This window comes from Liolophura sinensis, chromosome 2 (assembly GCF_032854445.1).
Source record: "Liolophura sinensis isolate JHLJ2023 chromosome 2, CUHK_Ljap_v2, whole genome shotgun sequence".
Lineage (NCBI taxonomy): Eukaryota > Metazoa > Mollusca > Polyplacophora > Chitonida > Chitonidae > Liolophura > Liolophura sinensis.
Window position 1 is genome coordinate 11,820,914 of NC_088296.1, and position 27,585 is coordinate 11,848,498.

The 27,585-nt window shown below is 38.0% G+C and overlaps 2 protein-coding genes across 2 annotated transcripts in view; both read right to left on the reverse strand.

Annotated features, from left to right (window-relative positions):
• LOC135462862 (uncharacterized) overlaps positions 1–11,467 on the reverse strand; it is a 32,557-nt gene extending 21,090 nt beyond the window's left edge. The window contains exons 1-4 of the mRNA XM_064740151.1: positions 11,201–11,467; positions 6,535–6,613; positions 3,408–3,575; positions 2,118–2,351 (exon numbers count right to left, since the gene is read on the reverse strand). Coding sequence (XP_064596221.1) covers positions 2,118–2,351; positions 3,408–3,575; positions 6,535–6,613; positions 11,201–11,215 — 496 coding nt within the window. The 5' untranslated portion in view covers positions 11,216–11,467. The remainder of the gene's footprint in view (positions 1–2,117; positions 2,352–3,407; positions 3,576–6,534; positions 6,614–11,200) is intronic.
• Positions 11,468–12,569: 1,102 nt separating this feature from the next.
• Positions 12,570–26,929, reverse strand: LOC135462819 (vacuolar protein sorting-associated protein 4-like). The gene is made up of 11 exons (XM_064740098.1): positions 26,804–26,929; positions 26,454–26,466; positions 25,758–25,887; positions 25,185–25,317; positions 24,516–24,701; positions 23,602–23,755; positions 22,206–22,254; positions 19,983–20,209; positions 19,214–19,404; positions 16,580–16,656; positions 12,570–13,645 (listed from the first exon to the last, which is right to left on the reverse strand). The coding sequence occupies exons 1-11, from the start codon at positions 26,832–26,834 to the stop codon at positions 13,520–13,522; spliced, it is 1,317 nt and encodes a 438-aa protein (XP_064596168.1). The 5' UTR covers positions 26,835–26,929; the 3' UTR covers positions 12,570–13,519.
• Between the last annotated feature and the right edge of the window lie 656 nt (positions 26,930–27,585).

Here is a 27,585-nt window from a genome sequence, read left to right on the forward strand (position 1 = left end):
TGTAACTCTTCCTGGCAGACATAGTGGAGCTACTATTCCAAGCCCTGTAGGGATTTGTCAAGAGGCTGTCTAGGTCTTGGGGTCTAGGTCTTGGGGTCTATGGTATCCCTTATAACTACAGACATATTTAAATGATTTCCTGCCACTAAAATTGTCATAGAAAGTCTTCATTCATATACTTTATAACTGCCCAAGTGTTGGATCCAGGAATTTTTCGGAAAATTTTTGCCCATGTAAGTGGGTAAAATCGACCAAAATTGCTGAGTGTCTGGAGGCCACAGATTTGTGTATGCTTGGAAATGGATGCTCAGCCACTTTAAGCTACATTTGTGAACATTATAATATGAACGTTTCATTTCAAAAAAGGCTGTTTGATTTTTTTTCCCCAATTTTTGCCCAATTAATTTGTTAGAAGAGTCCTTCTTAAGGACAAACCGAAATCCTGTATTCAGCCCTGTCACCCTTTGTTCTTTTTTTCTTTTACTTACTGTTTGTTTTTTATACCACAATAGCAGAATTCATTCTCTGTGTATGACTGTGTAAATCAGCCAGAGAGGCTAATCAGTCAAGGTTTTTGAGGGTTATTCCCCAATTCCTCAACTTTTTTGCATATGAATGAGCAACTTTCAGTGCAATTTATGTACCTATTTATTTTGATCTTGAAACAAATTTAAGGGCCAATTTTAAGGGCTTCACAATAAGTATAATTCTGTCAGTCTACACTCACCATTGCCATTAGAATATTGGCTTGAATAAACACTTTGCAAACATGAGAAAACTGATTAAAGAATTACATTGTTCAGTTTTGTTACTTATATTTTTTTTTCAGTGGCGTTTTACACTGCACTCAAGAATATTTCACTTATAAGATGGCAACCAGCATTATGGTGGGAGGAAATCGGGCAGAGCCCAGGCGAAACCTACGACCATCTCCAGGCTGCCTGCAGACCTTCCTACTACTGCCAATTAGTTAGAGAATTGCAAACAATGCATTTATTCAGATTGTTCGGAATTTCTTAAATGTTTGACAGACAGACAGGCAGTTGTTCTAGGCATGCTTGCTTTCTCAGGCTGCGTATTAACATACAGGAAAGACAGGACAAATTGGGTAAAGATAGGACAAAGCGTGGAACGATAGGACAAAGTGTGGAAAGATAGGACAAAGCCTGGAAAGATAGGACAAAGTCTGGAAAGACAGGACAAAGTGTGTAAAGATAGGACAAAGTGTGTAAAGATAGGACAAATTGGGTAAAGATAGGACAAAGCCTGGAAAGACAGGACAAAGTGTGTAAAGATAGGACAAAGCCTGGAAAGGCAGGACAAAGTGTGTAAAGATAGGACAAAGTGTGTAAAAATAGGACAAAGTCTGCAAAGATAGGACAAATTGGGTAAAGATAGGACAAAGTGTGTACAGATAGGACAAATTGGGTAAAGATAGGACAAAGTGTGTAAAGATAGGACAAATTGGGTAAAAATAGGACAAAGTAAAGATAGGACAAAGTGTGTAAAGATAGGACAAATTGGGTAAAAATAGGACAAATTGAGTAAAGATAGGACAAAGTGTGTAAAGATAGGACAAATTGGGTAAAGATAGGACAAAGTGTGTAAAGATAGAACAAATTGGGTAAAGATAGGATGAAGTGTGTACAGATAGGACAAATTGGGTAAAGATAGGACAAAGTGTGTAAAGATAGGACAAATTGGGTGAAAATAGGACAAATTGGGTAAAGATAGGACAAAGTGTGTAAAGATATGACAAAGTGTGTGAAGATAGGACAAAGTGTGTAAAAATAGGACAAAGTCGGCAAAGATAGAACAAATTGGGTAAAGATAGGACAAAGTGTGCAAAAAATACAGGAAATACTATTACGATAATTCTCAATGATATACATGAAGTATATTTAGAATGGAGCTATACATGCAGGATCAATGTCCGTGTATGGAGGCTGGACCATACTCCCACGGTTTGGCCATGATGGGCGTACAGTACTGGGATAGGACCCGATCAATCAAACACATAATTATCATGAACAAACATATTTTTAAATTCATTTAAATCTTTTCGTTTTTACTAAACCTTGGTATAATTGCATGATCCATCATAGTTAACCATTTACCTTCTTTCTGCAGGAATGTTATCAGCATGCTGCCATTTTTTTTCACCTGTATGTCTTTTATATCTCCACCTCCAGAATGCTTGGAGTTCTCAAAATACAACTGGATGTGCTCCTTATCAACATCAGGCAACCCTGTTACCTTGACAACACACTCTTCAGTTGCAGAGTGCTTCTGTACGGTGATCACCTTGCCACGGATGAGCAAGGAGGTTTTTCTTAGCACCGTGTTGACAGCTATGAAATTGAAGTAATGAAAAGAAAGAAAATCATCAAACCCCACAGCAACCATGGGTTACAGAGCATTACATTACAAGTCGTTGCCATATATATATGCTTATAAACCAAATGATGCATCAAAACTTGCACGCACAAAAAAATCAACAGTTGTTCAGTCACATGTACTAATTCCTCAACCCTAAGATTTCACATTTGAAAGAGCAAATTTCAGTTTAATTTATGCACATTTTAAAAATTGATCTTGGAGACAAAACTAGATTGGTTGGATTGCCCAATTAATACTATAACTTCATCAAGTCAACACATAAAAATGCCATCAGAATATGACTGAGTAAACACTTTGCAAACATGCTAAAAGGTTGAAGAATTACAGTAGGTTGTAATTTCAGCTTGATAATCAACTTATGCATATAAGTGTAATTCATTTACCAAGCAGGGGCAGCTTGCTAGAAGGGATAGTAAGCCTAAGCTGATATTACATCACTTGGATCATGAACCTAGCCTTAGCTATCAATCAGCAACCCCTGGCACGAGGGGACTGCATGCTACACGTACGGCAGTTGTGATTTGCAATCAGAAATTACAATCGGGTCGACCCTGAGTTGTAAATATTTATACAAACGTCCAAAAATCAACATTACCGATAAGTACAAATACTTGGCTTGTAGGTATACTGTTGAATAGTCAGAACATTTCCAGCAAAAAAGTCACGAAAAGATGTTATGAGCATGTTTTTTTTTTCCTTAAAACACATCAATGAGTCAGCTTGACTGTAAATTAGCCCTAGCAAGCCTGTTAACACATGTAACTTGGTGCGTGACACTACTGGCAAATTTTCACGCTATCCACCTCATTAGAAAAAGATACAGTGTTATTTACATGGCAATTTTGCTCTGTGTCATACAGCTGGCCGTCAATCGGATGTCACCTTGCAATCAGGTGCGGGACATCGTCAAGAACAGCTTATTTCCAGGCTTGTAGAGTAAATCTATCGACAAGACTGCCCTGTGTTCTTCGCGGTACAATAGCATGTAAAGCTTAGTAAATATTTACCACTCGGGTCTTTGAACTCGATAACCGCTGAGAGCTGTGTTGGGTTCATGGTGATACATTGGATTTCCCCTCCACTAAATCGCTGCTTGTTACTGAAGTACCGCTCCAACTCTTCTTTGCCTACACCCTCAGGTAGAGATGAGACCTCAATACATCGACATTCTGCATCTGATATTTAAACAAGATCAAGGGTACTTACTACATGTACGTGAAACTTGCAGGTACTAACACTTGATGACAATGCCTTGGTTTGAGTGAGTGCTTGGGGTTTAACGTCGTATTCAACAATTTGTCATATGACAACGAAGGAATCCTTAAGGTTTATGCAATGTGCCGCCTTGTTGCAGGATGGATTTCCACCACTCTTTTATTTAGTGCTGCTTCACTGAGACGACTTATCAAAGGCAAGTAAGCCGCCCAGCCCGAGCCATTATACTGATACGGGTCAACCAGTCGGTGCACTATCCCCCTCATGCTGAACGCCAAGCGAGGAAGTTACAACATCCTCTTTTAAACTCTTAGGTGTGACTGGACCCAGGATTGATCCTGGATCTACTGCTCCCGAAGTGGACGCTCTACCAATTGTGCTATCCAGACCGGTCGCCTTGGTTTGATTCAACCCTAATTCAAGTCCGTTAAATCACAAGAGTTTGTTTTTCACATATTTTTCGTATATCTGTACACGTATATACCATACAATTATGAATGCTTGAATGAATGAATGCTTGGAGTTTGGAAGAAAAGATAAAAGTTATTTCAGAAGAGGGCTCCATACAGACTAAAAAGACAAGGCATTTTTTTTTATTACGTGTTTGTTCACTCTACTGATCACCTTTCATTCTGGCATTCTTACGAGGCTATGTATATGGGATACAGCATTTTAGAGAAACCAGAAGCACAATGTCGCCTCATGCATACCTAGTCCCCCCTTCAGTAACAGAAGTGGGACATTCCTTTGTCGGCCGAAATATGGTCCTCATTATTACTACAGCCGAAGGCCACGCACTGTGGTCTCAGTTGAGACTTCGGTGAATAACATATTCATACATATTCATCAGCACTTTATCACTGAAAATGGCTTATTGAAAATCAAAACTGTTTAGTAATCAGAAGAAAAACAGCTGATTTGCCACTACTTCTACATGGTAATATGGTGAACTATAGGAACGGGTGACCTCACATAGAAGGAACAGATGGCATCTCAGGTGGTAGAAATATCACACCCTTGATTGGTTAAAACTGAAAGCAAGGTCACCCTTTCGATTTTTCCCATGTGGGCATTTTTCTTTACTTTGAACTATGACATCTCGGTTTATCCTACATCACAAAAATAAAAAGTGATGTTTTTTCAACTTTACAGGTGACTCTTTATCGATACATACATATACACACAATTGGTTTACTTTATTGTTGTCCTTGAGGTGTCATTAGATGCTGCCTGCAGCTCAAATATCATGCTGTAGACACCATACATGACACCTCACCCAGCCACATTATACTGACACCAGGTCAACCAGTCCTGTTTCCTTGCTCTAACCTCTCAGCGCTGAGCACCAAGCGAGGAATCAAACAAATCCCATTTTTTAAAGTCTTTGGTATGACCTGGGTTTGAACCTGGGTCTCCAGATGCAAATCAACCCAGGATTGAGTTGGGGGGTGGGGGGTGGGGAGATTAGTTTGTAATGGCGCTTCCCCATCCAAGTCGAATGATGCACGCCAATAACGAAACCCTGAATAAATTTTTTTCCCAGGTAAACTCCCAGTTGAGGCTGCTTTACACACATGTCCAGTACTCAAGAGAACTAAGCCTTTACACAGCTGTCGTAAAGAACACCAATGGTATAAGGATACACGCGTGGACAGTAAAGACGGGGAGTCCACAGAAAGTGCTAGGCTTTGACCCTTGACAAATTACGCATCTTCAAGCAACGATAGATAACATTTCAAGACATGCTTGGGTACATCGTTAAGTACACATTTTAAGTGTTAGGATCTGTAGCAGCGAGTGAGAAAATTGAGGACTGAGTTGTGCTGTATGCGCTGTAATATATACCTTATGCTTAAAGGGAGATAACTCCAAGTTTACTCTGAAAGTAAATCTGATGACCAAATCACCGTGTGCAATAAAATGGTACCTTTTGCAGGTGTAGATCAACCCACGTTAAAAACATAACCATAATGACTATTACCATGTGTGTCAGGACTGTAAAGTGAATTTCTTGTCATACCTGTACCATGCAATCAGTCAAAAACCCGTCTCAACTACTATATGCCTGCTATTAATATAATAATTTATGCTGACTACCTGTGGTAATTTTGTTCACATTTACAGGTAATGAAATATGGTGTGTAATGCCGAATTAAATGTCCACTGAATTCAGAGGTAAGAGATTACAAATTGCAAATAAGCTAAGCCGAAGTATTTTTGCACGAGAAATCGAATGGTGCAAACCGCATTGCTCTCCAACCAACACTTTTAGCTGTAACGGCGTGTAAAACATTGGTGATGACATAATTGCGTGCCCAGCAAGGGAGTTTACTCCTTAGAAACCAGAAAAATTTGCAATCTTTTAACACTTGTCGATTGGTTACATTATACCACATCTTTTGGCACCTTAATTATGTGGTTTCCATGACACGTGCATGCAAAATCTGAGGTGAATAATGGCAGTACTTTTTTAGACTCACAATCCCTAGCTTGAAGCAAAACATTGCTTTATCTGTTAATATCTATTTTATTTATCTGATTGGTGTTTTACGCCGTACTCAAGAATATTTCACTTATACGATGACGGCCAGCATTATGGTGGGAGGAATGCGGGTAGAGCCCGGGAGGATTCCCATGACTATCCACAGGTTGCTGTCAGACCTTCTCATGTACAGCTGGAGAGGAAGCCAGCATGAGCTGGACTAAAACTCCCAGCAGCCACATTGGTGAGAGGCTCCTGGGTCATTACACTGCCCTAGTGTGCTAGACAAATGAGCCATGGAGGCCCCCCATCTGTACATGGACACTGACATTAGTGATATGTCATGAGACACACCTGTACCTTACACAGGCAGGCTAATGACCCCCACCCAAACAAAACAAAAAAAAAAAAAAACAAAAAACACCAAAAACAATCACCTGCATCCATTGCTGTATTGTGCACAATCTTGGTTAATTCTTTTTCTTGGTCATTCAAAACAGTCTGAAGCTCAAGTTTCTGAAATTATAGGACAAAATTTCACCATTATTGAACAAACTGGTTTTTACCCAATATTAAATCCATGACAAAAAAAAATCATTCTATGATGATAACGCAAATAACAAGATCATATTTTGTCCATGATAACATGAATAACAAGACCATATTTTGTCCATGATAACAGGATCATATTTTGTTCATGATAACAGGATCATATTTTGTTCATGATAACATGAATAATAGGATCATATTTTGTTCATGATAACATGAATAGCAGGATCACATTGTGTCCATGATAACATGAATAACAAGATCACATTTTGTTCATTATAACATAAATAACAAAATCATATTTTGTTCATGATAACATGAATAAGAAGATCATATTTTGTTCATGATAACATGAATAGCAGGATCATTTTTTGTTCATGATAACATGAATAGCAGGATCATATTTTGATCATGATAACATGAATAACAGGATCATATTTTATTCATGATAGCATGAATAACAAGATCATATTTTGTTCATGATAACATGAATGGCAGGATCACTTTTTGTCCATGATAACATGAATAACAGGATCATATTTTGTTCATCATAAAATAAATAACAGATCATATTTTGTTCATGATAACATGAATAATAGGATCATATTTTGTTCATGATAACATAAATAACAGGATCATATTTTGTTCTTGATAACATGAATAACAGATCATATTTTGTTCATGATGACATAAATAACAGGATCATATTTTGTTCATGATAACATGAATAATAGGATCATATTTTGTTCATGATAACATGAATAACAGATCATATTTTGTTCATGATGACATAAATAACAGGATCATATTTTGTTCATGATAACATGAATAACAGGATCATATTTTGTTCATGATAACATAAATAACAGATCATATTTTGTTCATGATAACATGAATAACAGGATCATATTTTGTTCATGATGTTTAATCATAGAGCACTATTACATGTACACGGAGTTCATAAATGATTAGCTACATCTGGGAGTGAGTGAGTGCTTGGGGTTTAACATCGTACTTAACAATTTTTCAGTCATATGATGACGTAGGAATCGTTAGAATGCAGGTAACATGCCTCCTTGTTGCAGGAAAGATTTCCATCGCTCTTTTATCTAGTGCAGCTTCACTGAGATGTCTTACTGAAGGCAAGAAAGCCGCCCACCCGAGTCATCATACTGATACGGGTCAACCAGTAGTTGCAAGTCTTAGGTGTGAGTTAACCCAGGATAGACCCTGGATCTACCCCTCCTGAGGCGGACGCTGTTACCAACTGTTCATAAATGAAGCTACATCCGGGAAGAGTATCCACTGAATACTACATGTAGAAACTGAACAATTCCTCATATTGCTTCCAGAAAACTATGTTATATTTTATTTATTTATTTACTTATTTGACTGGTGTTTTACGCCGTACTCAAGAATATTTCACTTATACGACGGCTGCCAGCAGTATGGTGGAAGGAAACTGGGCAGAGCCCGGGGGAAACCCACGACCATCCGCAGGTTGCTGACAGACATTCCCACGTACGGTCTGAGAGGAAGTCAGCAGAAGCTGGACTTGAACTCACAGCAACCGCATTGGTGATAGGCTCCTGGGTCATTACGCTGCACTAGCGCTCTAACTAATTCAGCCACAGAGGCCCCCGTTAAATTTTATGCGGCCATGTTTTGGAAGGTACTGTTCTCAATATAAGTGGACATACCAAATTCACAATGTTATTAGTGTGTGTTCAGAGTAATATGGATATGTGCCTATGCTGGAATGTATATGTATCTTCACCTATATCTCCATGTATTTTGTATTAAAGACTGTTAATTAAATTTTAAGCATCTGGGGCCGATTTCACTAATCCATTTATGACTTAATTAAGGCAAAATTTAAAATGCGATGTGTGTCTTGATTTTCAACTCCCAGTACCAAAAACGGAGCATTGTGAAGAGGTTTTAAATTTTGACTTAAGTCACAAACGGCTTTGTCAAATCGGCCGCAGATCAAGGCATTTTGTGCTGGACATCATCTACAAAGTTTCTGGTGACAGACATATTATATTCTCTAAGAAATGCACTGATCGCTGCAGCTGGACACTTTTCCCCATGGACATTCCCCCCCCCTGACATTTTCCCCTCCTGGACATTTTCCCCTCTGGACATTTTCCCCTCCTGGACATTTTCCCTTCCCTATACATCTACATATACATATGATCCGTGGAAATTACAAATATGATATTCTAAGGAAGATGTCTTGTAATGAATAACCCAAGGGGTCAAAATTAGCAATTGTTTTTATGTATTCACAAAATTCAGGTATTTAGTGAAGATTTTAAGGCCTCTGTAGCCTGTCAGCGGGTCAAAACTGTCAGTTTTTTGTTTTGATATATTTGCAAAATTCAGGTAGTTGTCTTCATATGGTAAAGATATTATGTAGATAATTAAAGTAGAACTTCCCATTATATAATAAAGTAACAAGAAAGCTTAATGAATAAACTTGTGTTCCCTAGAATTTGGAGTAAACTGTGTCAAGTCATTAATCTTCACACTTAGGCTAATCATTTCTCTCTCAAGGGATTAACCCCAAAAAACCAAGTACACTGGCTACTGTCATTTTATTTGCATTGTTGGTTTACCCTTCACAGACAATAATCTCCTGCCCAAATAATAAAAAAATCAATTTATCATGAATAAGCTTTTTGTTTATTTTGTCTACTGTCCTTTTCCCATATAAGGCCTAAACTGTACAAACTGATTGTCTTACAAAGTGTTGATTTAAATGAAATGAATGCCATACATGGAAAACTCTGCTGCAGGTTTGCCAAAACTTTCCAGTTTGTAAAAGTTTCAAATGTTTTAATGTCTGACTATGGATAATGGAGGACAGACCACAGAAGACTTTATCAGATATATTCACATGTAGGGAGGGGAAAATGTCCAGAGGGGAATATATCGGGGGGGGGGGGGGGGGAGGAATGTCTGGAGGGGAATATGTCTGGAGGGAAAATGTCCATACAACTAGATCTGAATATACATGAATCTATATTTGATGTAGATGAAGCATCTATATTCATTCTTTAGGGCACATGACGTTGAGGGGCAAGTTCAAAACCGTGGCCTTGCAAAGGGAATTTGTAAATTCCCCTGCGCTCACTGCAGTGTGGGTGACAAAGAGCAGTGGACAATAAACACCTTGTCTGCTGAAGACCTTTTGAATTTCACTAATTTGACATGCATGTCTACACATCACATATACAAAGTTAGTCAGTAATTTGTCAAATGTCGGTGGTTTATTCCTAGCACGCTGCATTTCCTCTACCCATTATAGCTGACTGTCATCATACAAGTCAAAGAATTCTTACACAGTAAAATAAAGAAATTAAGCATATCTGTAATAGCTAGGACAACTTTAAGGCATTGCATGAAAAGGGACACAATTAATATGAGAAATGATGCGATGGTTTCACAGTGCAAAATTCTTCATTGGGAATTCCTGAAAAATAATACAGCACAGTTATTGTAGGGTGATTGTCTCTCAGTTGTTCTTCATTGAGATCGCAGTTATTGTAGGGTGACTGTCTCTTAGTTGCTCTTCATTGAGGTCACAATCATTATAGGGTGATGGTCTCTCAGTTGCTCTTCATTGTGGTGACAGTTAGGGCATATAGAAATTGTACCCCGTATTGGCCTTCATTTCAAATTAATTAACTTAAAAGTGGGAATCATATATCAATTAAATTAAAAGAATTAAAAGTTCAAAGTTGATGCTCACTGAGCACACCAACAATAATGGTGCAGTTAAAGTGAATGTTAATATGTACTGCATTTTAGCTCAAACTTATCACTTTTCAAGCGACAAATTTTGCTTGATTAACTCACCTGATTTCACCTTGTAAAATTCAGGAAAACTTAAGTGTTGGCCACACAATTATCATTTATGGCATTTATGTGTCCCCAAGTCAGTATTCTGAATTAACGGTAAATCATACAGGTCTCCACTGACTAATTAATGGCAGGTCTGATTTTCCGCGTCAAATTTTACTTTGCACTATAGGGGCCTACATTAATTGTACGATTCCCGATGGCTGTTTACCTTTAGGATGATATGCCTGGCAGCATAGCACCCTGTAAGCATCGTGAAGAAGAAACTGGACAGGCAGTGAAGGTTAACAATCGAAGTGTTCACCGAAATTTCCTTCAGGGGTAGGTGGAACCAATCCTTGTGAAACTATAGTGATGTGCCAAAGCAACTTAAGCCAGTTTAGTAGTATTAAAATACATACAATCTCCAACACGCCCACCCACACAAGCACAGGGTCCTTCAATTTACGTAAAACCACTTATCTGATGTCTTAAATTCGTTAAAAACATATAATATTTCAATCAGTCATATACCGGCATTTACTTTCACTTTCGTTTCGAGCAAATGGCGTCAACAAGTGAGGGCGCCCTACAGAAAAATTACTAAATCATCGTTCAGTAACAAAAGTCTTTGACGTATACACAGCTCTGGTCATTTTACTGACACAAATCGAAGAGAATATTTATTCTGAAGTCAACTCTACTCACTGGAAGGTGTGACATCGCTTTGTGGTCTGTTTGTTTCCTGATGATGGAAATGAATTTGTCACGGGAGTGTCAGTGTTGCATTCTTTTCACCAGTGCAGATTTTATCGCTACCTCAGTAACTGTCAGTGAAGATAATCCTCTGTCATCGAAGATAGTCTCTATCGCTTTCCCATAAATGAAAACATTTTACAAAAAAATCAACCAACTTGTCATTTCTACACCTCGTAACGATAAATCCTGTAAAGAAGACTTCCACAGTGATCGGTTAATCGGAGGAACGCCCGATGCGAGATTAGGGGATTCCCCAGCTGTTATTTCTCGCGATAGGAGACAAGTCTCGCGGTGTATTTTCACGCCCAGTTTACAGTGTAAGAGAGTATATACAGCAGATTTGTGAGTGCTCCATGCATTTGCACACATACGTGTGTGTGCTATGAAGTCATTTTCTATTTCGGATTTTAGCCAAATCCAGCAGCCAGTACAGTTGTCCAAATTCTGCATTATATTGAGGTCATATGAAATATACTCATACGCAATTATTTTTGGACTAGGTGTAAACTGGGATTAGCTATTGATGATAGACTTATCTTAATCCCAGGTGTAACACTGAAGACTTCACTTATAGTTAAATCTGAAACCCGTTTTAAACAACCAATTAAGTCTTCAATTTTGTACTTAGCCTAAAAAAAAAAAATGTATCACTGGATTAAATATGAAATAAAACTGCTGCAGTTATACACAGATTTGGATAATTGTAGTGGCTGCTGAGTGCAGCTAAAAATTTAAATATAAAATATGACTTAATACCAGTATTGGCTAATACACTTTTGAACAACTGGCCCAGAACACAAGGAGAGCACAGGATGGGAAGTTTTGCTGGCGTTGAAGCATGGATGAATTTAGGAAAGAAATTCAGACTATCTCAATCCTTATCATTTAGGGTTAGAAGTCTTGACACTCATAGGAGTAGTTCTTTAATAATTCCTGAGCTTATATTTAAGAACTAATGTTTAAATTTGTCATGAAAGTCTAGGACACCTCTTAAGTACTGGTATTAGAACGAAAAAGTGGGAGGAAACCAGGCAAAGCCTCGGCGATCCCACGATCAGCTGCAGGTTGCTGACACTGACCTTCCCACATACAGCCGAAAAGAAAGCCAGCATGAGATGGACTTGACCTCATTTACTGCATTGGTGAGAGGCTCCTGGGTCATTGTGCCTCGCTGGCTTGCTAACCACCTCAGCCACAAAAGCCAAGTTTTGAAGTTAAGAGAAAGTTAACAACTAAATTTGCAGTCTTTCATCTGAACTTTATGTAATTTTTATGTTTTCTGCACCGTTGACAACATTAATGTGTTCAGAAGACTGATCAAAATACATTACACTTTTGTTTATTATTACATTTATATTAAAAGCCCACATGTTCCATGAAATGTATATCTTCAATGAAATAAGTATCAGTTGAAACTTTCGCACTGTAAAATTATCATTTAATTTTAATTCAAACAAAAGGTAACAAGGAACAAGTAATTCTATTCACAATTTTCTGTGGAATGTATAGAGACTGGGAGTTATGCAATATAAACTTGCATAGTGTTACTGTCAAATTCAGAGAATAAATAAATCAATGTTTCAGAAGAAAATATAACAAACCCATAAGAGCTTGGAAGTTACAACAATTATGCATGTTCTATACTGGTATAATATTATGTTGACTTATTATAAAATCTTCAAGAAATACAATAAGTGTCTTTGTCCAGGACATCATTAATCTCTAAAAAATTAGGGACAAATAAATGTATTGAAAGTAGTATTTCATGATCCTAATATGAACCCGAGAATGTCATTTTTAGGCAAGTTCTTTGGGGAAAATACAGAAGGTCTTACAAGGTTTTTGACAGAATAGTGCAGTATACATTGCAGGTGAATTTCCGTTCATTTTTATACAAAGAAAATCAAACCAAAATGTATTTACAGAGAGGGATATAATGAACGTGAAAACTGGTCTGACAGGATATGGCTTTCAACTCAAAACCTGCGCTAGTATATGACCTAACACTTCACTCAAATAGATGTAATTTTAGATGCAAATAAGGGTCGTAAAATAATACTTTTGATGCTGAAACGTACTTTTCCAGTATGACATCGTCCTACAAGTACCCTTCAAACAAACATCAAAGCACATCTTTAAGGCATTTCTCACAATGAGTATAAATTGTGCTTGAGTCACTCAAGTCATCTTACATGAAGGCCAAATACATTCTCCCACGCCACTTCAGTTCTTTCATCATGAAAGGAAAATGAGAGTAATGTCATAATATTAGCCATGCTGTCCGAAAGTTGCTGTAAACTCGTGGAATTTCTTCAGTTCTGTCTCTGTGACTGTGGTTCGGTGGGTGTGAATGGACCTCAGGAAATCAGACATCAAAACATCACGTGGTTGAATCTGAAACACAATAAGAAAAATGATGACAACAGGCTGGGACAACCATCTGACATTACCACATTATGCGGCTGAATCTCAAACAAAGCAGGAAAACTTATCACAACAGGCTGGAACAACCATCGGACAATAACACATCGCATGGCCGAAACTGAAACAAAGCAGGAAAACTCATCACAACAGGCTGGAACAACCATCTGACAATAACACATCACATGACTGAATCTGAAACAAAGCAGGAAAACATCACAACAGGCTGGAACAACCATCTGACAATAACTCATCACATGACTGAATCTGAAACAAAGCAGGAAAACTTATCACAACAGGCTGGAACAACCATCTGACAATAACACATCACATGACTGAATCTGAAACAAAGCAGGAGAACTTATCACAACAGGCTGGAACAACCATCTGACAATAACACATCACATGACTGAATCTCAAACAAAACAGGAAAACATCACAACAGGCTGGAACAACCATCTGACAATAACACATCACATGACTGAATCTGAAACAAAGCAGAAAAACATCACAACAGGCTGGGACAACCATCTGACAATTACACATCACATGGCCTAAACTGAAACAAAACAGGAAAATTGATGACCACAGGTTTGGACAAAGCCTGACAATAAAACATCATATGGCTGAGTCTGAAACAAAACAGGAAAACTAGTGACTACGGGCATGACAGGTTTGAACAAAGTCAGACATTAACACATCACATGGGTGAATCTGATGACAGGCTTGACCAAAGCCTGATGATAAGACATCACATGGCTGAATCTGATGACAGGTTTGGACAAAGTCTGATGATAAGACATCACATGTATGAATCTGATGACAGCTTTGGACAAAGCCTTGCATTAACACATCACATGGGTGAATCTGATGACAGGCTTGACCAAACCCTGATGATAAGACATCACATGTATGAATCTGATGACAGGTTTGGACAAAGCCTTACATTAACACATCACATGGGTGAATCTGATGACAGGTTTGGACAAAGCCTTACATTAACACATCACATGGGTGAATCTGATGACAGGCTTGACCAAAGCCTGATGATAAGACATCACATGGGTGAATCTGATGACAGGTTTGGACAAAGTCTGAAAATAACACATCACATGGCTGAGTCTGAAACAAAACTGGAAAACTGGTGACAACAGGCATGACAGGTTTGCACAAAGTTTGACACATCACATGGGTGAATCTGATGACAGGCTTGGCCAAAGCCTGACATTAACACATCACATGGGTGAATTGCCACATCACAGTGACACAGCTGAATCTGAAACAAAGCAGCAAAACTAAGACACATTTCAGAGAGGGTACGAGAATATGTCATGAAATTCTTTTGACAACTTTTTAGTCCATTAACACATGTTAAAGGTAATGTTTTAATGCCTGTCCTAACATATTAAACTATAATTAAAACCTGTAAATAAACTAAAAAGTTGTCATTCATTTATTTATTTATTTGGTGTTTTACGCCGTACTCAAGAATATTTCACTTACACATCGGCAGTCAGCATTATGATGAAGGAAACCAAGCAGAGCCTGGAGGAAACCCACAACTATCCGCAGGTTGCTGACAGACCTTCCCACATACAGAAGTTGTCATCCATAAATAATTTGTTGACAAATACTACACGTGACAAATAATTACAATTTACACTGCAATTCAGGAGAGACATTTAGTAAAGAATTAATCTTGCTTAAAACCTGCTCAGTTGTGCAAAGTAATTATCTTAGGTTAAATGTACTGTAATTCTTCAACTTCTGCGCATATTTGCAAGGTTTTTATTCAAGCATATTCTGAAGTCATCATTCCCCGTACACTGATAAAATTAGTCTTCATGGGAAGCCTTGAAACAGGCCAGTCCGACCAATATAGTCTTGTCTCCAAGATCAAACTGAAAATGTGCATAAATTACATAAATTATAGGAAACGGTTGAGGAATTTGGGTACATGAATATCCAATAGCAGTGTAAATCTTCAACCTTTTTCTAACCGCTTAAACACTTTTTAAAGTGGAATTTATGCACACAATTATTATGAAAAATAAAATGATTTGTTTATATCAATTAAAATGCAAGCCTCATAAAACTGTGCAGATTATTTCTCTGCACCTCATAGTTCTCTCAGAATGTTTCAAAATACTGGCTGCAGAGGTGGTTGAAACGGTTGAAGGATGAGGGTAGTAGATGTGTGGTGGAACTCTCGTGCTGTCACAATATTATATCAATTCCTCCCATAATCAGGTCAGCCAATGAACTGGCAAGAATTGTGTAAATTAGCAATATGATCATCCTAATAATTCATGTACATTACTAGTAAACAAGAAACAGAAAAGCTGTGTACACACATGCAGTGGTCAAGTGTAATATACATGTACATGTAAAATAGTTATAATAGACATGTGACATACGAATAGTTAAATCAAGCTATAGTCTGGGCAGGGCCTCCGTGGCTCAGTCGGTTAGCGCGCTAGCCCAGCGTAATGACCCAGAAGCCTCTCAACAATGCGGTCGCTGTGAGTTCAAGTCCAGCTCATGCTGGCTTCCTTTTGGTCGGTAAGTGGGAAGGTCTGTCAGCAACCTGCGGATGGTTGTGGGTTTCCCCCGGGCCCTGCCTGGTTTCCACCCACCACAATGCTGGCCGCCGTCGTACAAGTGAAATATTCTTGAGTACGGTGTAAAACACCAATCAATCAAATCAATCAAATCTATCTGGGCAGTCAACTGTGTCCAGCTTGTTAACATGCAGAGTTCAGTAGATTAAGTGTGGGGATTAACTTTCCACATGTACATTTGACTAACCCCGGTCATAATATCATATCAGTTCCTCCCATAATCAGGTCAGCCAATGAATTGGCTAGAATCGTGTAAATTAGCATATATTAGCGTATATTTGCATACCCGATCTGCAGGAAGGTCTGTCATGTTTGCCTGTTTAGCTCTTGGAAAGGACGGATTACAAGGCGTTAGCTTCCCATCTACAAGCAGAAAAACATCTCATTTTGCATCATGGATTGTGGCCCTCCCAGAATCTTAAACTCAAATTATCGCATCAACAATTTTCAGCTGAAAGCACATATTTTATTCATGCCACCTACAAATTTCACCAACCCACAAACTTCACCTCAATGGCTAATTTTACTCACCCGAAATGTTTCACTCCTTCTACAAACCTCACCCTATGTGCTCTTCACCTCACCCACAAATTTCACCAACTTTTCATACTTCACCTCACTGGCTAATTTCACACAGCGGGAAAGTTTCACTCCTACAAACCTCACCCTATGTGCTCTTCACCTCACCAACCTTCATACTTCACCTCAATGGCTAATTTCACACACCCGAAATGTTTCACTCCTTCTACAAACCTCACCCTATGTACTCTTCACCTCACCAACAAATTTCACCAACCTTAATACCTCACCTCACTGGCTAATTTCACACACCCGAAATGTTTCACTCCTTCTACAAACCTCACCCTATGTACTCTTCACCTCACCCACAAATTTCACCAACCTTCATACTTCGCCTCAATGGCTAATTTCACACACCCGGAAAGTTTCACTCCTTCTACAAACCTCACCCTATGTGCTCTTCACCTCACCCACAAATTTCACCAACCTTCATACTTCGCCTCAATGGCTAATTTCACACACCCGGAAAGTTTCACTCCTTCTACAAACCTCACCCTATGTGCTCTTCACCTCACCCACAAATTTCACCAACTTTTCATACTTTACCTCAATGGCTAATTTCACACACCCGAAATGTTTCACTCCTTCTACAAACCTCACCCTATGTACTCTTCACCTCACCAACAAATTTCACCAACCTTAATACTTCACCTCACTGGCTAATTTCACACACCCGAAATGTTTCACTCCTTCTACAAACCTCACCCTATGTACTCTTCACCTCACCCACAAATTTCACCAACCTTCATACTTCGCCTCAATGGCTAATTTCACACACCCGAAATGTTTCACTCCTTCTACAAACCTCACCCTATGTACTCTTCACCTCACCAACAAATTTCACCAACCTTCATACTTCGCCTCAATGGCTAATTTCACACACCCGAAATGTTTCACTCCTTCTACAAACCTCACCCTATGTACTCTTCACCTCACCAACAAATTTCACCAACCTTAATACCTCACCTCACTGGCTAATTTCACACACCCGGAAAGTTTCACTCCTTCTACAAACCTCACCCTATGTGCTCTTCACCTCACCCACAAATTTCACCAACCTTCATACTTCGCCTCAATGGCTAATTTCACACACCCGGAAAGTTTCACTCCTTCTACAAACCTCACCCTATGTGCTCTTCACCTCACCCACAAATTTCACCAACTTTTCATACTTCACCTCAATGGCTAATTTCACACACCCGAAATGTTTCACTCCTTCTACAAACCTCACCCTATGTACTCTTCACCTCACCAACAAATTTCACCAACCTTAATACCTCACCTCACTGGCTAATTTCACACACCCGAAATGTTTCACTCCTTCTACAAACCTCACCCTATGTACTCTTCACCTCACCAACAAATTTCACCAACCTTCATACTTCGCCTCAATGGCTAATTTCACACACCCGGAAAGTTTCACTCCTTCTACAAACCTCACCCTATGTACTCTTCACCTCACCAACAAATTTCACCAACCTTAATACTTCGCCTCAATGGCTAATTTCACACACCCGGAAAGTTTCACTCCTTCTACAAACCTCACCCTATGTACTCTTCACCTCACCCACAAATTTCACCAACCTTTCATACCTCACCTTACTGGCTAATTTCACACACCTGGAAAGTTTCACTATCACCCCTTACCTTCCATCAATTCACCCCATCCACAACTTTTCCCACACTCAATGAAATCAACTCATAAACTGCCCTCCTCAATTTTACAGTCCTTGCGTACAGATCTTCAGCTATATACACTGTGAGGTCAGTTTTATACAGAGTAAGGCAATCCGAAAAAGGTTCAGAATTTGGGAAATGAATTTGTGGTATTTCATTTATTTCACACAATTAGACTGTCAAATATCAGCCTAAACTGTCAGATAAATTAGGATCCCAACCAAAAGGAATGAGTTCAATCCCAGTCTTTGAAAGTGAATTTGTGGATATCCAGCTCTCACTTTTCATAGCGGCTTTGGTGACGATAAGTAGTTGACAGCCCTTGTAGCTCAGCTTATGCAGTCTCACCTTAGCTGAAGACCACTTCCTTTCCACCAATATGAATGGTGTGAGAGTCAGTACCTCACAAGAGAGAAAGTGAGTTGAAAACTTACCAAAAGTCAGCAGTTTAAATCCGGCAGCCTAATTTCCTCTACCCATAATACTAACTGCCATCATGCATGTATACGTGAAAAAGTGTGGACTATTTGAGTGGCAGTAAAAACAATTAAACAAATAAATAAATAAATAAATAAAATAAAATAAAATGATCGCATAAGTGAAATGTTCTTGATTATGGCGCTAAGGACCAATCCATAAATGAATCCTGGACTAGTGATCTTACTGGGCAGTGTCCTCCAGTGTGTGGCTGACTGTAGGTCCCTGACTGGTTCAAACAGTGCCCCCAGGGTGAGGGTGGCGATATCACTCCCGGAGAAACCTTCGGTGCGCTCCGCTAACTCCTGCCACTCTTTCTCCACCAGGGCCATGGTGTTATCACGAGCATGGATCTTGAACAGAACCAGACGAGCACACCTACAAACAGACAGACATGAACATGTACCGTACATTTGGTGGCCGGGTTTTATTTATTTTATTTATTTGATTGGTGTTTTACGCCGTACTTAACAATATTTCACTTATACAACGTCGGCCAGCATTATGGTGGGTGGAAACCGGCCAGAGCCCCAGGGGAAACCCACGACCATCTGCAGGTTGCTGTCGGACCTTCCCAGGTACGGCCGGAGATGGAAACCCTAAACTAGTTTAGGTCAGGAAATACAGCTACATGTAGGTCACTCTGAACACTCAAATTCAACTAATCTGTTCTGATTAGAATGTGATTCCCCTTAATGACCTCAAATGTCTTCCACAAAAGTTCATTTCTAGAGGAAAATAAATGTCACACAATGTTATTTTTGGTGCTGAAACTTACAATTTTCCATCAGAATAGCACAGAATTGAGCGCCCTATGTTCCAAGCAAACCTCAAAACTCCTTTCTAAAATCAAAAGACCTCTCAGAACTAGGCAAAATAGGCAAGTTAATCATGGACAAAATTTCTGGGCCATTTAGGGTAAGTTTTAACTTGAGACACTCAGATAATGGCTGTACTTGTCTGGTAAGGGGACGTAAATTCTCTTCTGGAACCTGCGGAGAAATGCCGGGTCCAACTCCCAAGGACAGTTGGTGGCACACAGCAGAAAGATTTTGTCAGACTGGTTAGAGTTGTCTGCCCCTTCCATCTGCTTCAGAAGTTCAGTTTTGATTCGTCGAGTGTGCTCCTCTTCACGAGAGCTCCGCTGACGACAGACGCTGTCAATTTCATCAATAAAAATCACCTGAAACAAGCGTACATATATTTAATTTGGACAAATGATAAAATGTGTCTCAGCTCTTATTTGTTTTTCTTGCAATATAAATGAATATGATGAAAATTCACACAGTTACAAACAAACTTAACTTGATTTATATTTATTTTCCTTCTTTTCAGTTGTCACCTTTAAGTTTAACGAGTAATCAGATTCTATTAATTTTCACTTAACTTAAAAAATCTGAGTCACTTTCCATTAAGTTTTTCTGTAATAATTCTCTATAGGTTTATACATGGTCATATTCACAAGGGGAGATAATCCAACACACTGCTCATACACTTTTCACATCACAAAATTCATGGTCTTTGCTGGGACCTTTCCTAACTATTTTTCAAAATTCAAGGACTCCTCAAGGTCAGAACTTTGCCTTTACTTGCTATACACATATCTGTAAATAATAAGGGGAGTAAAAATAGACAAAAGTCCTGAATTAGTTTAGGTCATGAAATACAGCTACATGTAGGTCACTAATACACACTAATAAAACTAATCTGTTCTGATTAATAAAATGTTCTATTCTGATAAAAATAATTCCCCTTAATGACCTGAAATTTCATGACAAAAGGGTCCAACCAATTCATGACAACAGGGTCCAACCAATTCATGACAAAGGGTTCAACCAATTCATGACAAAAGGGTCCACCCCATTCATGACAAAAGGGTCCAAACAATTCATGACAACAGGGTCCAACGAATTCATGACAACAGGGTCCAACCAATTCATGACAAAAGGGTCCAAACAATTCATGACAACAGGGTCCAACCAATTCATGACAACAGGGTCCAACCAATTCATGACAAAAGGGTCCAACCAATTCATGACAAAAGGGTACAACCAATTCATGACAAAAGGGTACAACCAACTCATGAATTACATGATCACAGTAATGATGCTTGGTTGATATTGACCTTAAAATATCCACATTATACATATTAGCATATTATATGTTTATCTTTATGTGTCTGAAATCCGACATGCATGTACACCTATAATGTCCTTTGTTTTAAGTCAATAAAGAGTGAATGCACAGTTCACTAACTTTTTACAAGCTCAACTGTACAGTTCTTACTTATAGTAAATCTATAACTTCTTCAACCACTAAAGCAATTTTCTCGCTGGAAGTTATGCATACAATTATCATGAAAACGACACTAAAAAGGATTTGTTTAAGTCATTAAAAATATAATCCTCATAAAACTAAGCAAATTGTGTCTCTACAACCCAGAGTTCTCTTCATGGCCAAGAGCTCTCCACGACCCAGGGTTCTCTCCACTCCAGAGTTCTCTCCATGGACCAAAATGTCTTACATTTTGGTTACAGAGGCAGTTGAAAAGATTGAAGAATTAGAGTAGATTTTTTTGGTGTCAGGATAACCTATTTTGCCTTTTTTCCAGAATTTTAAGGGCATTACTTTTGCCTCTCATTTTTAAGGATTTTAAGACACTGTATGAACCAGATCAACATTCAAATGTGTTCTAACTAATGTGTATCTAAAGTCTATTCCAGAGAGTTGTGACAAAAAAACCAAAAACAATCAGGACAAATGCAATCAAATTTTTGCTATTATTTTAGTATAGCCCAAATAATTACAAGCTTTCACCAAATATCAGCCTCACTCGTGTGTGTGTGTTACCATTCACAATTGTTAATGAACTCCCTTAAATTTACATAGCAGGTCACATCTTACTTTTTCAAGGATGACTTTAACACTGTAAATAGTACAGGTAGGCATCCAAGTCTGATATTTAGTGAATACCACTAATTTCAGCTGTTCTTGGTATATGGATTTTGGGCCGCAGGCCTTCAGTATTGCCTGTTTAATGGAGGGAGGGCTGGGGTCTTCTTAAGCTGCAAACCCTATTCAATAACTATATCCATTTTCTTATGATCACACTGAATATTTTTACAAGCATCACATCCAGTTTGGTTTCACGCCTTCCCATAGATGTAAATTATCCCTACCGATCTGCCATCTTGTTTTGTAGCATGATGGAACAGCTCTTTGACAAGCCTGTAAACATGGAGAAAAAAAAACTGAGGTAAAGACATAAAATCAGACAATTACTAAGCATTTCTTTTGAACGGAATACCTGTTCGCTACACTTCTGCATACAAACATGTAAAATCTTTAAACAGGCTTAAAGAGCTACTTCAGTGTGAAGACTTGTATGTCCTCAAAGCAAGGTTAAATGATACGAATCAAAGTAGTCGGAATTGCTTTTTTACATTGTAAAAAAAAAATGCATTTTTATTAAAGCCGCTGTTGTTAGTTTGGGAGGATAATACGGAAACAAAAGTTTTCTTACGTTTCCAATTTTGCCTGGTGTTACGTCTTACAAGAACACACAACCTCACCCATCATTTATGTATAAACACAAATGACGTCATACTCTTTAACACAGCTGACGTAATTCCAGAATATATAACTGCCTTCTTTGAGGTCATATCTGCCTGATTCATTGTCACATAAGGAGTTTTATCACATCACATCAGGAAAATCTTACAGACAGTGCTGAGGATTTTGTTTTTGAGGACTCTTTACTTCTAGGGGTTAAATAGAGTCATTCATTGAAAATTCTTTTGAAACGAGGTGATAACTATATTACATGGGATATCTTTCATATCAGTTTAATATTTCCTCCTGGCCTCTCTTGGGACTGAAGCTGCATTTTAAACAACCTTGATACTATAAAACTTCATGATGTGAAACTGTAGCTTCTGGCACTAGGTCCAAATCCACTAGAAGGAACTAAGGGGCAGGTACATGTACCCTAGCGATATTATAAAGTGGGGGGTGGGGTGGGGGAGGCACTCATTAAGGCAGCTGAATGTGTGAATTCAGTTGAGTCATCTTTGGCCTAGTTTTTGCCTTTAGAAAAGGGACACATTTGGGAGAAAATTAGGAAATGGAGTGTCCAGGTATTAGAACCTAGAATCAAGCCTGACAGCTGATCCAACACTTCAATCATGGCTGCAACAAGTTAACTGATCCTTAATACATGGCTCCATCCACAGTCACCGTGATTTAAATTATAGTAACAACAAATCATTCTTATCTGAAACAGCCTGCTAGTTTGGAGCAATGAACCAGGCACGAGCCCGACTGATGTTTCGTCTCACCATTATGGTGGCCGCCATTGCATACTAGTAAGTAAAGTATTCTTGAGTAAGGCGTAAAACACAAATCATATAAATAAATAAAATCCTACCTGAAAAACAGTGTCTCCCACAAAAAGGCTTTAACCCATTTTAAAACTTCACATGGAAAAGTTTAACAGATGAATTTTGCGAGTGCACAAAGTCATTCCACATGCAGAATTAAGGGTGAAAAAACTAATGGGGAGTAACTCTTCCTCACCTTTCACTCTCCCCAACCCAGCTAGAGACTAGATCAGCACTGGAGACGCTGTAGAAGGCAGACTGGATCTCTGCGGAGACAGCTTGTGCTAAGCGGGATTTGCCAGTACCCGGGGGACCATACAGTAATATCCTCTTCCACGGCTTTCTTCCACCTGATCAGAATATATCAATTTATATTCTGTTTTATATTGAACAAGAACATGCAGGACTCATGACTTATTCATGACTTGAGCAGTATTTTACACAATAATTTTGCTTGAATATCAGAAACAGAGAGATCTGAATATTTTAGTACGTCATAGTCTTAGCGCATAAATAGATCTTAAATCGTAACTGCTGATCATTTTATGTATGTTGTGTACATTCGCTGTTTGACATGGATTGCTTTCAACCTTTCAATATTTAGTTAAGTATAACTTAACTTATAACTTATCTTAAGTCTGTCTTAATTTCAGGTATGAACAAAGATATGGTCAAATACAGATTTGCACATCTGACATCTGACTGACATCAGGAGATTGTAAATAATTCCTTTATAAGCTTGCCCTTTTACTCAAGAGTACATCACTTATAGAACAGTGACCAGCATTATGTTGGGAGGACACAGGGCAGAGCCCCGGGGAAACCCACGACCAGCTGCGGTTTGCTGACAGACCTTCCCACGTAACATTGAAAAGAAGCCACGGATGAGACAGACACTGGGATGAAAGAAAGGAAACTATAACGTACTCATAATTTTGACATTTTCAGCATTTCTGAATTAAATTCTGAGCATTTGTTTGAAGTATTTTTTGTATAAATAAAGAGGAATTCCTCCAAAAAGAGGACAAATCTCATGCCCAGAAGCCTTAATAATGTCTTACATATGTTACTGGTATGGTATTCTTCAAATTTTTCAAATACGTAAATTACCTGTGAATAATTGTGGATACTGAAGTGGCATAATGATAGCTTCTCGCAGAGCTTGTTTTGCCTCATATAACCCTGCCACATCACTGAATTTGATGCTGCTCTTTCTTACGATGGTTTCCTCAATAGCCAGCGATCTGTTAAACTTCTCTGCACTGTCTCCACTAGCATGAGTACTGCACTCTATGTCTGCAATAGTACCAGGTATTAAGTGACAAGACATTCAGTGTTAGCTGCAGATGTTAGTGTGTCCAGTAAGAAAAACAATTTATCTTCATTTTTTCTTTTATATACACAAAATAATTTATGGTACATGTAGCCGCCTGCAGCATTATAAGAAAAATTTTAAAGGTTGTCAGATAAGAGAATGCTAAGTTCTTTTTGTCTGGAAAGAGTATGTTGTCATCCACGTCAAGCCTTTTTGCCTAGTATTCACTGTATTATATTTAAATTCAAAGGCTTGATCAGCACTGAACAATCTCATCAATTTTTCAACTTTGTTGAAGTTGATATTCTTGGAATGGAATTATAAATTATGACTTAATTTTGAAAATGAAAATCCAGTGGCATTTGAAGAACAATACGAATGCTCACATATTCAGAAAACCCCCCAAAATATAAACAATATCAAATTTTTTAAATTATATTTATCTCTGACATGGGTAGCTGAACCTTCTTCCTTGGTGCGTCTCTTCCTTGGTGAGGTCTTCTTTTGCTCATTTTGTTGCTGATCCAGTTGTCTCATCTTTGCAAACAGTAGGTTACTCTGTCCTTCCAATGTCTGAGCTAGCTGATGTAAAGCTGTCTACATGTAGTTGTGATGAAACAGAAAAACATTAGTCAGAATTCCACAGAATTTAAGGATAATATATACAAGTGCATGTATTGTACCACATTACAGTCAAAAACAAATGTTAGTGCCAAAAATATTTGAAAAAGAGAAAAGTGATTCTGAGATCCACTTGACTGACTATTAACCTAAGCAAACATTCTGTACATTTTCAATATAATTTATGCCACAAAAACTATCAAGAAAGGCATTTACTTTGCCTTCTTGGGAATTTTCGTTCCAACACCTTTTTCCTGTACGAAGGTAACACTTTTTTTAAGCCACATACCTCAAACTTTCCCTACTTTTCATTTATCCAAAAGAAAAAATTAATTAATAATAAAAAAAGCTTTCTTTACCAAAAGACTCATACATGTACATGTATAGACTGTCCCCCAAACACACCTATGTCTTACCTTGAAGGGCTCATTAGGCTCATGTTGTGCCAGTCCCAATATCATACTCTGGGAATGTTGAACATTTGACAACAACAACTGTATGTCCACATTGGAAGGCTTTTCTGCCTCTTTCACAGCTTCTTCCAGGCTGAAGTGAACAAAGCCGTAATATGCATAATAAACAAAAAACTGGACTGTGTGAATGTTTGATAACAGTACATTGTAAGATTCTCCTGGTTTAAATATGCTTTCACCTGTTAAAACAGGAAAGGCTGTCCCATTTTGTAAATTACTGAGCTTACTAATTACAAACTTGTTCACACTAAAATTAATTTAATCATGATGACATGCACTTTTAGCATTTTACAATCATAGATTAGAAAATTAGGAAGAAATGAAAAAGAAATAATGATCACTCCTACACTGTTTCCACCATTGTTTGTGTTAACTTTTTGTATCCATGGACTATAAAGAACTCATACTGCTGTCATTGCTGTTAAATTCTCAAAATTGTTCCTCAGCTAAAAATGTAACTCAAAAAACAAACTCAAACATCTAGCATTACTAGAAATACAAAGAAGCACAATATAAATTAAAAAACATTAAAATACGAGAAACTGAACTGAAATAGGCATATTTCTGAAGTCATAGCCCTAATTCAAGTGATGTTCCTTTTTTTTTCTCTATGTACTTATATGCATATGGCATACTTACCATCTTGATGCCTCTGTAAAAGAAGTTTGGAAAATGTCACGAGAACTGCTAAACTACTAATTTTTACTTTCACCTTAATTAACCATAAACATTAAATAACAATCAGATTTAATGTCATTGATGCCTAAATTATTGACACAAGAAACATATTGCTTTATTTAACAGATTGTCACCAACACTTCTGATGGAAAGGCAAATGTAGTGTTTAATAGTACTAAATTGTCTCGGGAAATGTACCACTGATTCAACAAATCATACGTCTTGGCGTTGTTGTTGCGCTTATAAAACTGGAAATTGATCAAACCTTACATTTTATTGTGACGTTTGTACGGGTTGTGTTTTAATCTTACCTTCGTATATTCGATAAGTTGTATCGTCCATATTATAAACATTTAAACTATCCTAACAAATCAACACTGACATCTTTCAAATTTAGCAGTCCAGCCAAAACTTTTTTCACGTCTCAGTTTGCAACTGCGCCACCTATCGGTTTTCGTGATCGTAAAGCAAGGAGTGAGCTCCCCTTAAAACACTATGATGCTGGTCACCATCATATATTAATTGAAATATTTCTTAGTGCATGGCGTAAAACAACAATCATAAATAAATAAATAAATAAATAAATAAATACCGGGTAAGTAGCCTACATATCGGAAGTTTGTTTTCCAATTTCTAAAACAGAAAGTCGAGACAGTTTTGCCGGCTATAGGACCTATACGAAGTAAGCCGTAAGAATAAATGCATGTTGTAATAGGCCCACTATTACAGAGATTTAATGGAATAATTTACGATAACAATCAATTAAAATTGTAGTATTTTACTTTTGTATAAAGCCTATTTTCTTCATTAACATCCGTGTACGTTGTTGTAGAATTACACAGTAACAAGCTTCATTTCTTACGTAACAAGGTCAAAATATTGCTTGACAACGTAAATTATTGGTAAGTTATTGTAAAACAAAAGTAAGTTATCGTAAACACCAAGCTTAATGACTGAAATTTTGACTTAGGTCTAAGATCACCTCCTTCCCCCGAGGCCAGAGCTATTACGTGTAATAAGCTGGTAGACTACAGCACGGTTACATCGGCTATTGTAGAACAGTTTTTGGACAATATTGTACCACATGTAGGAT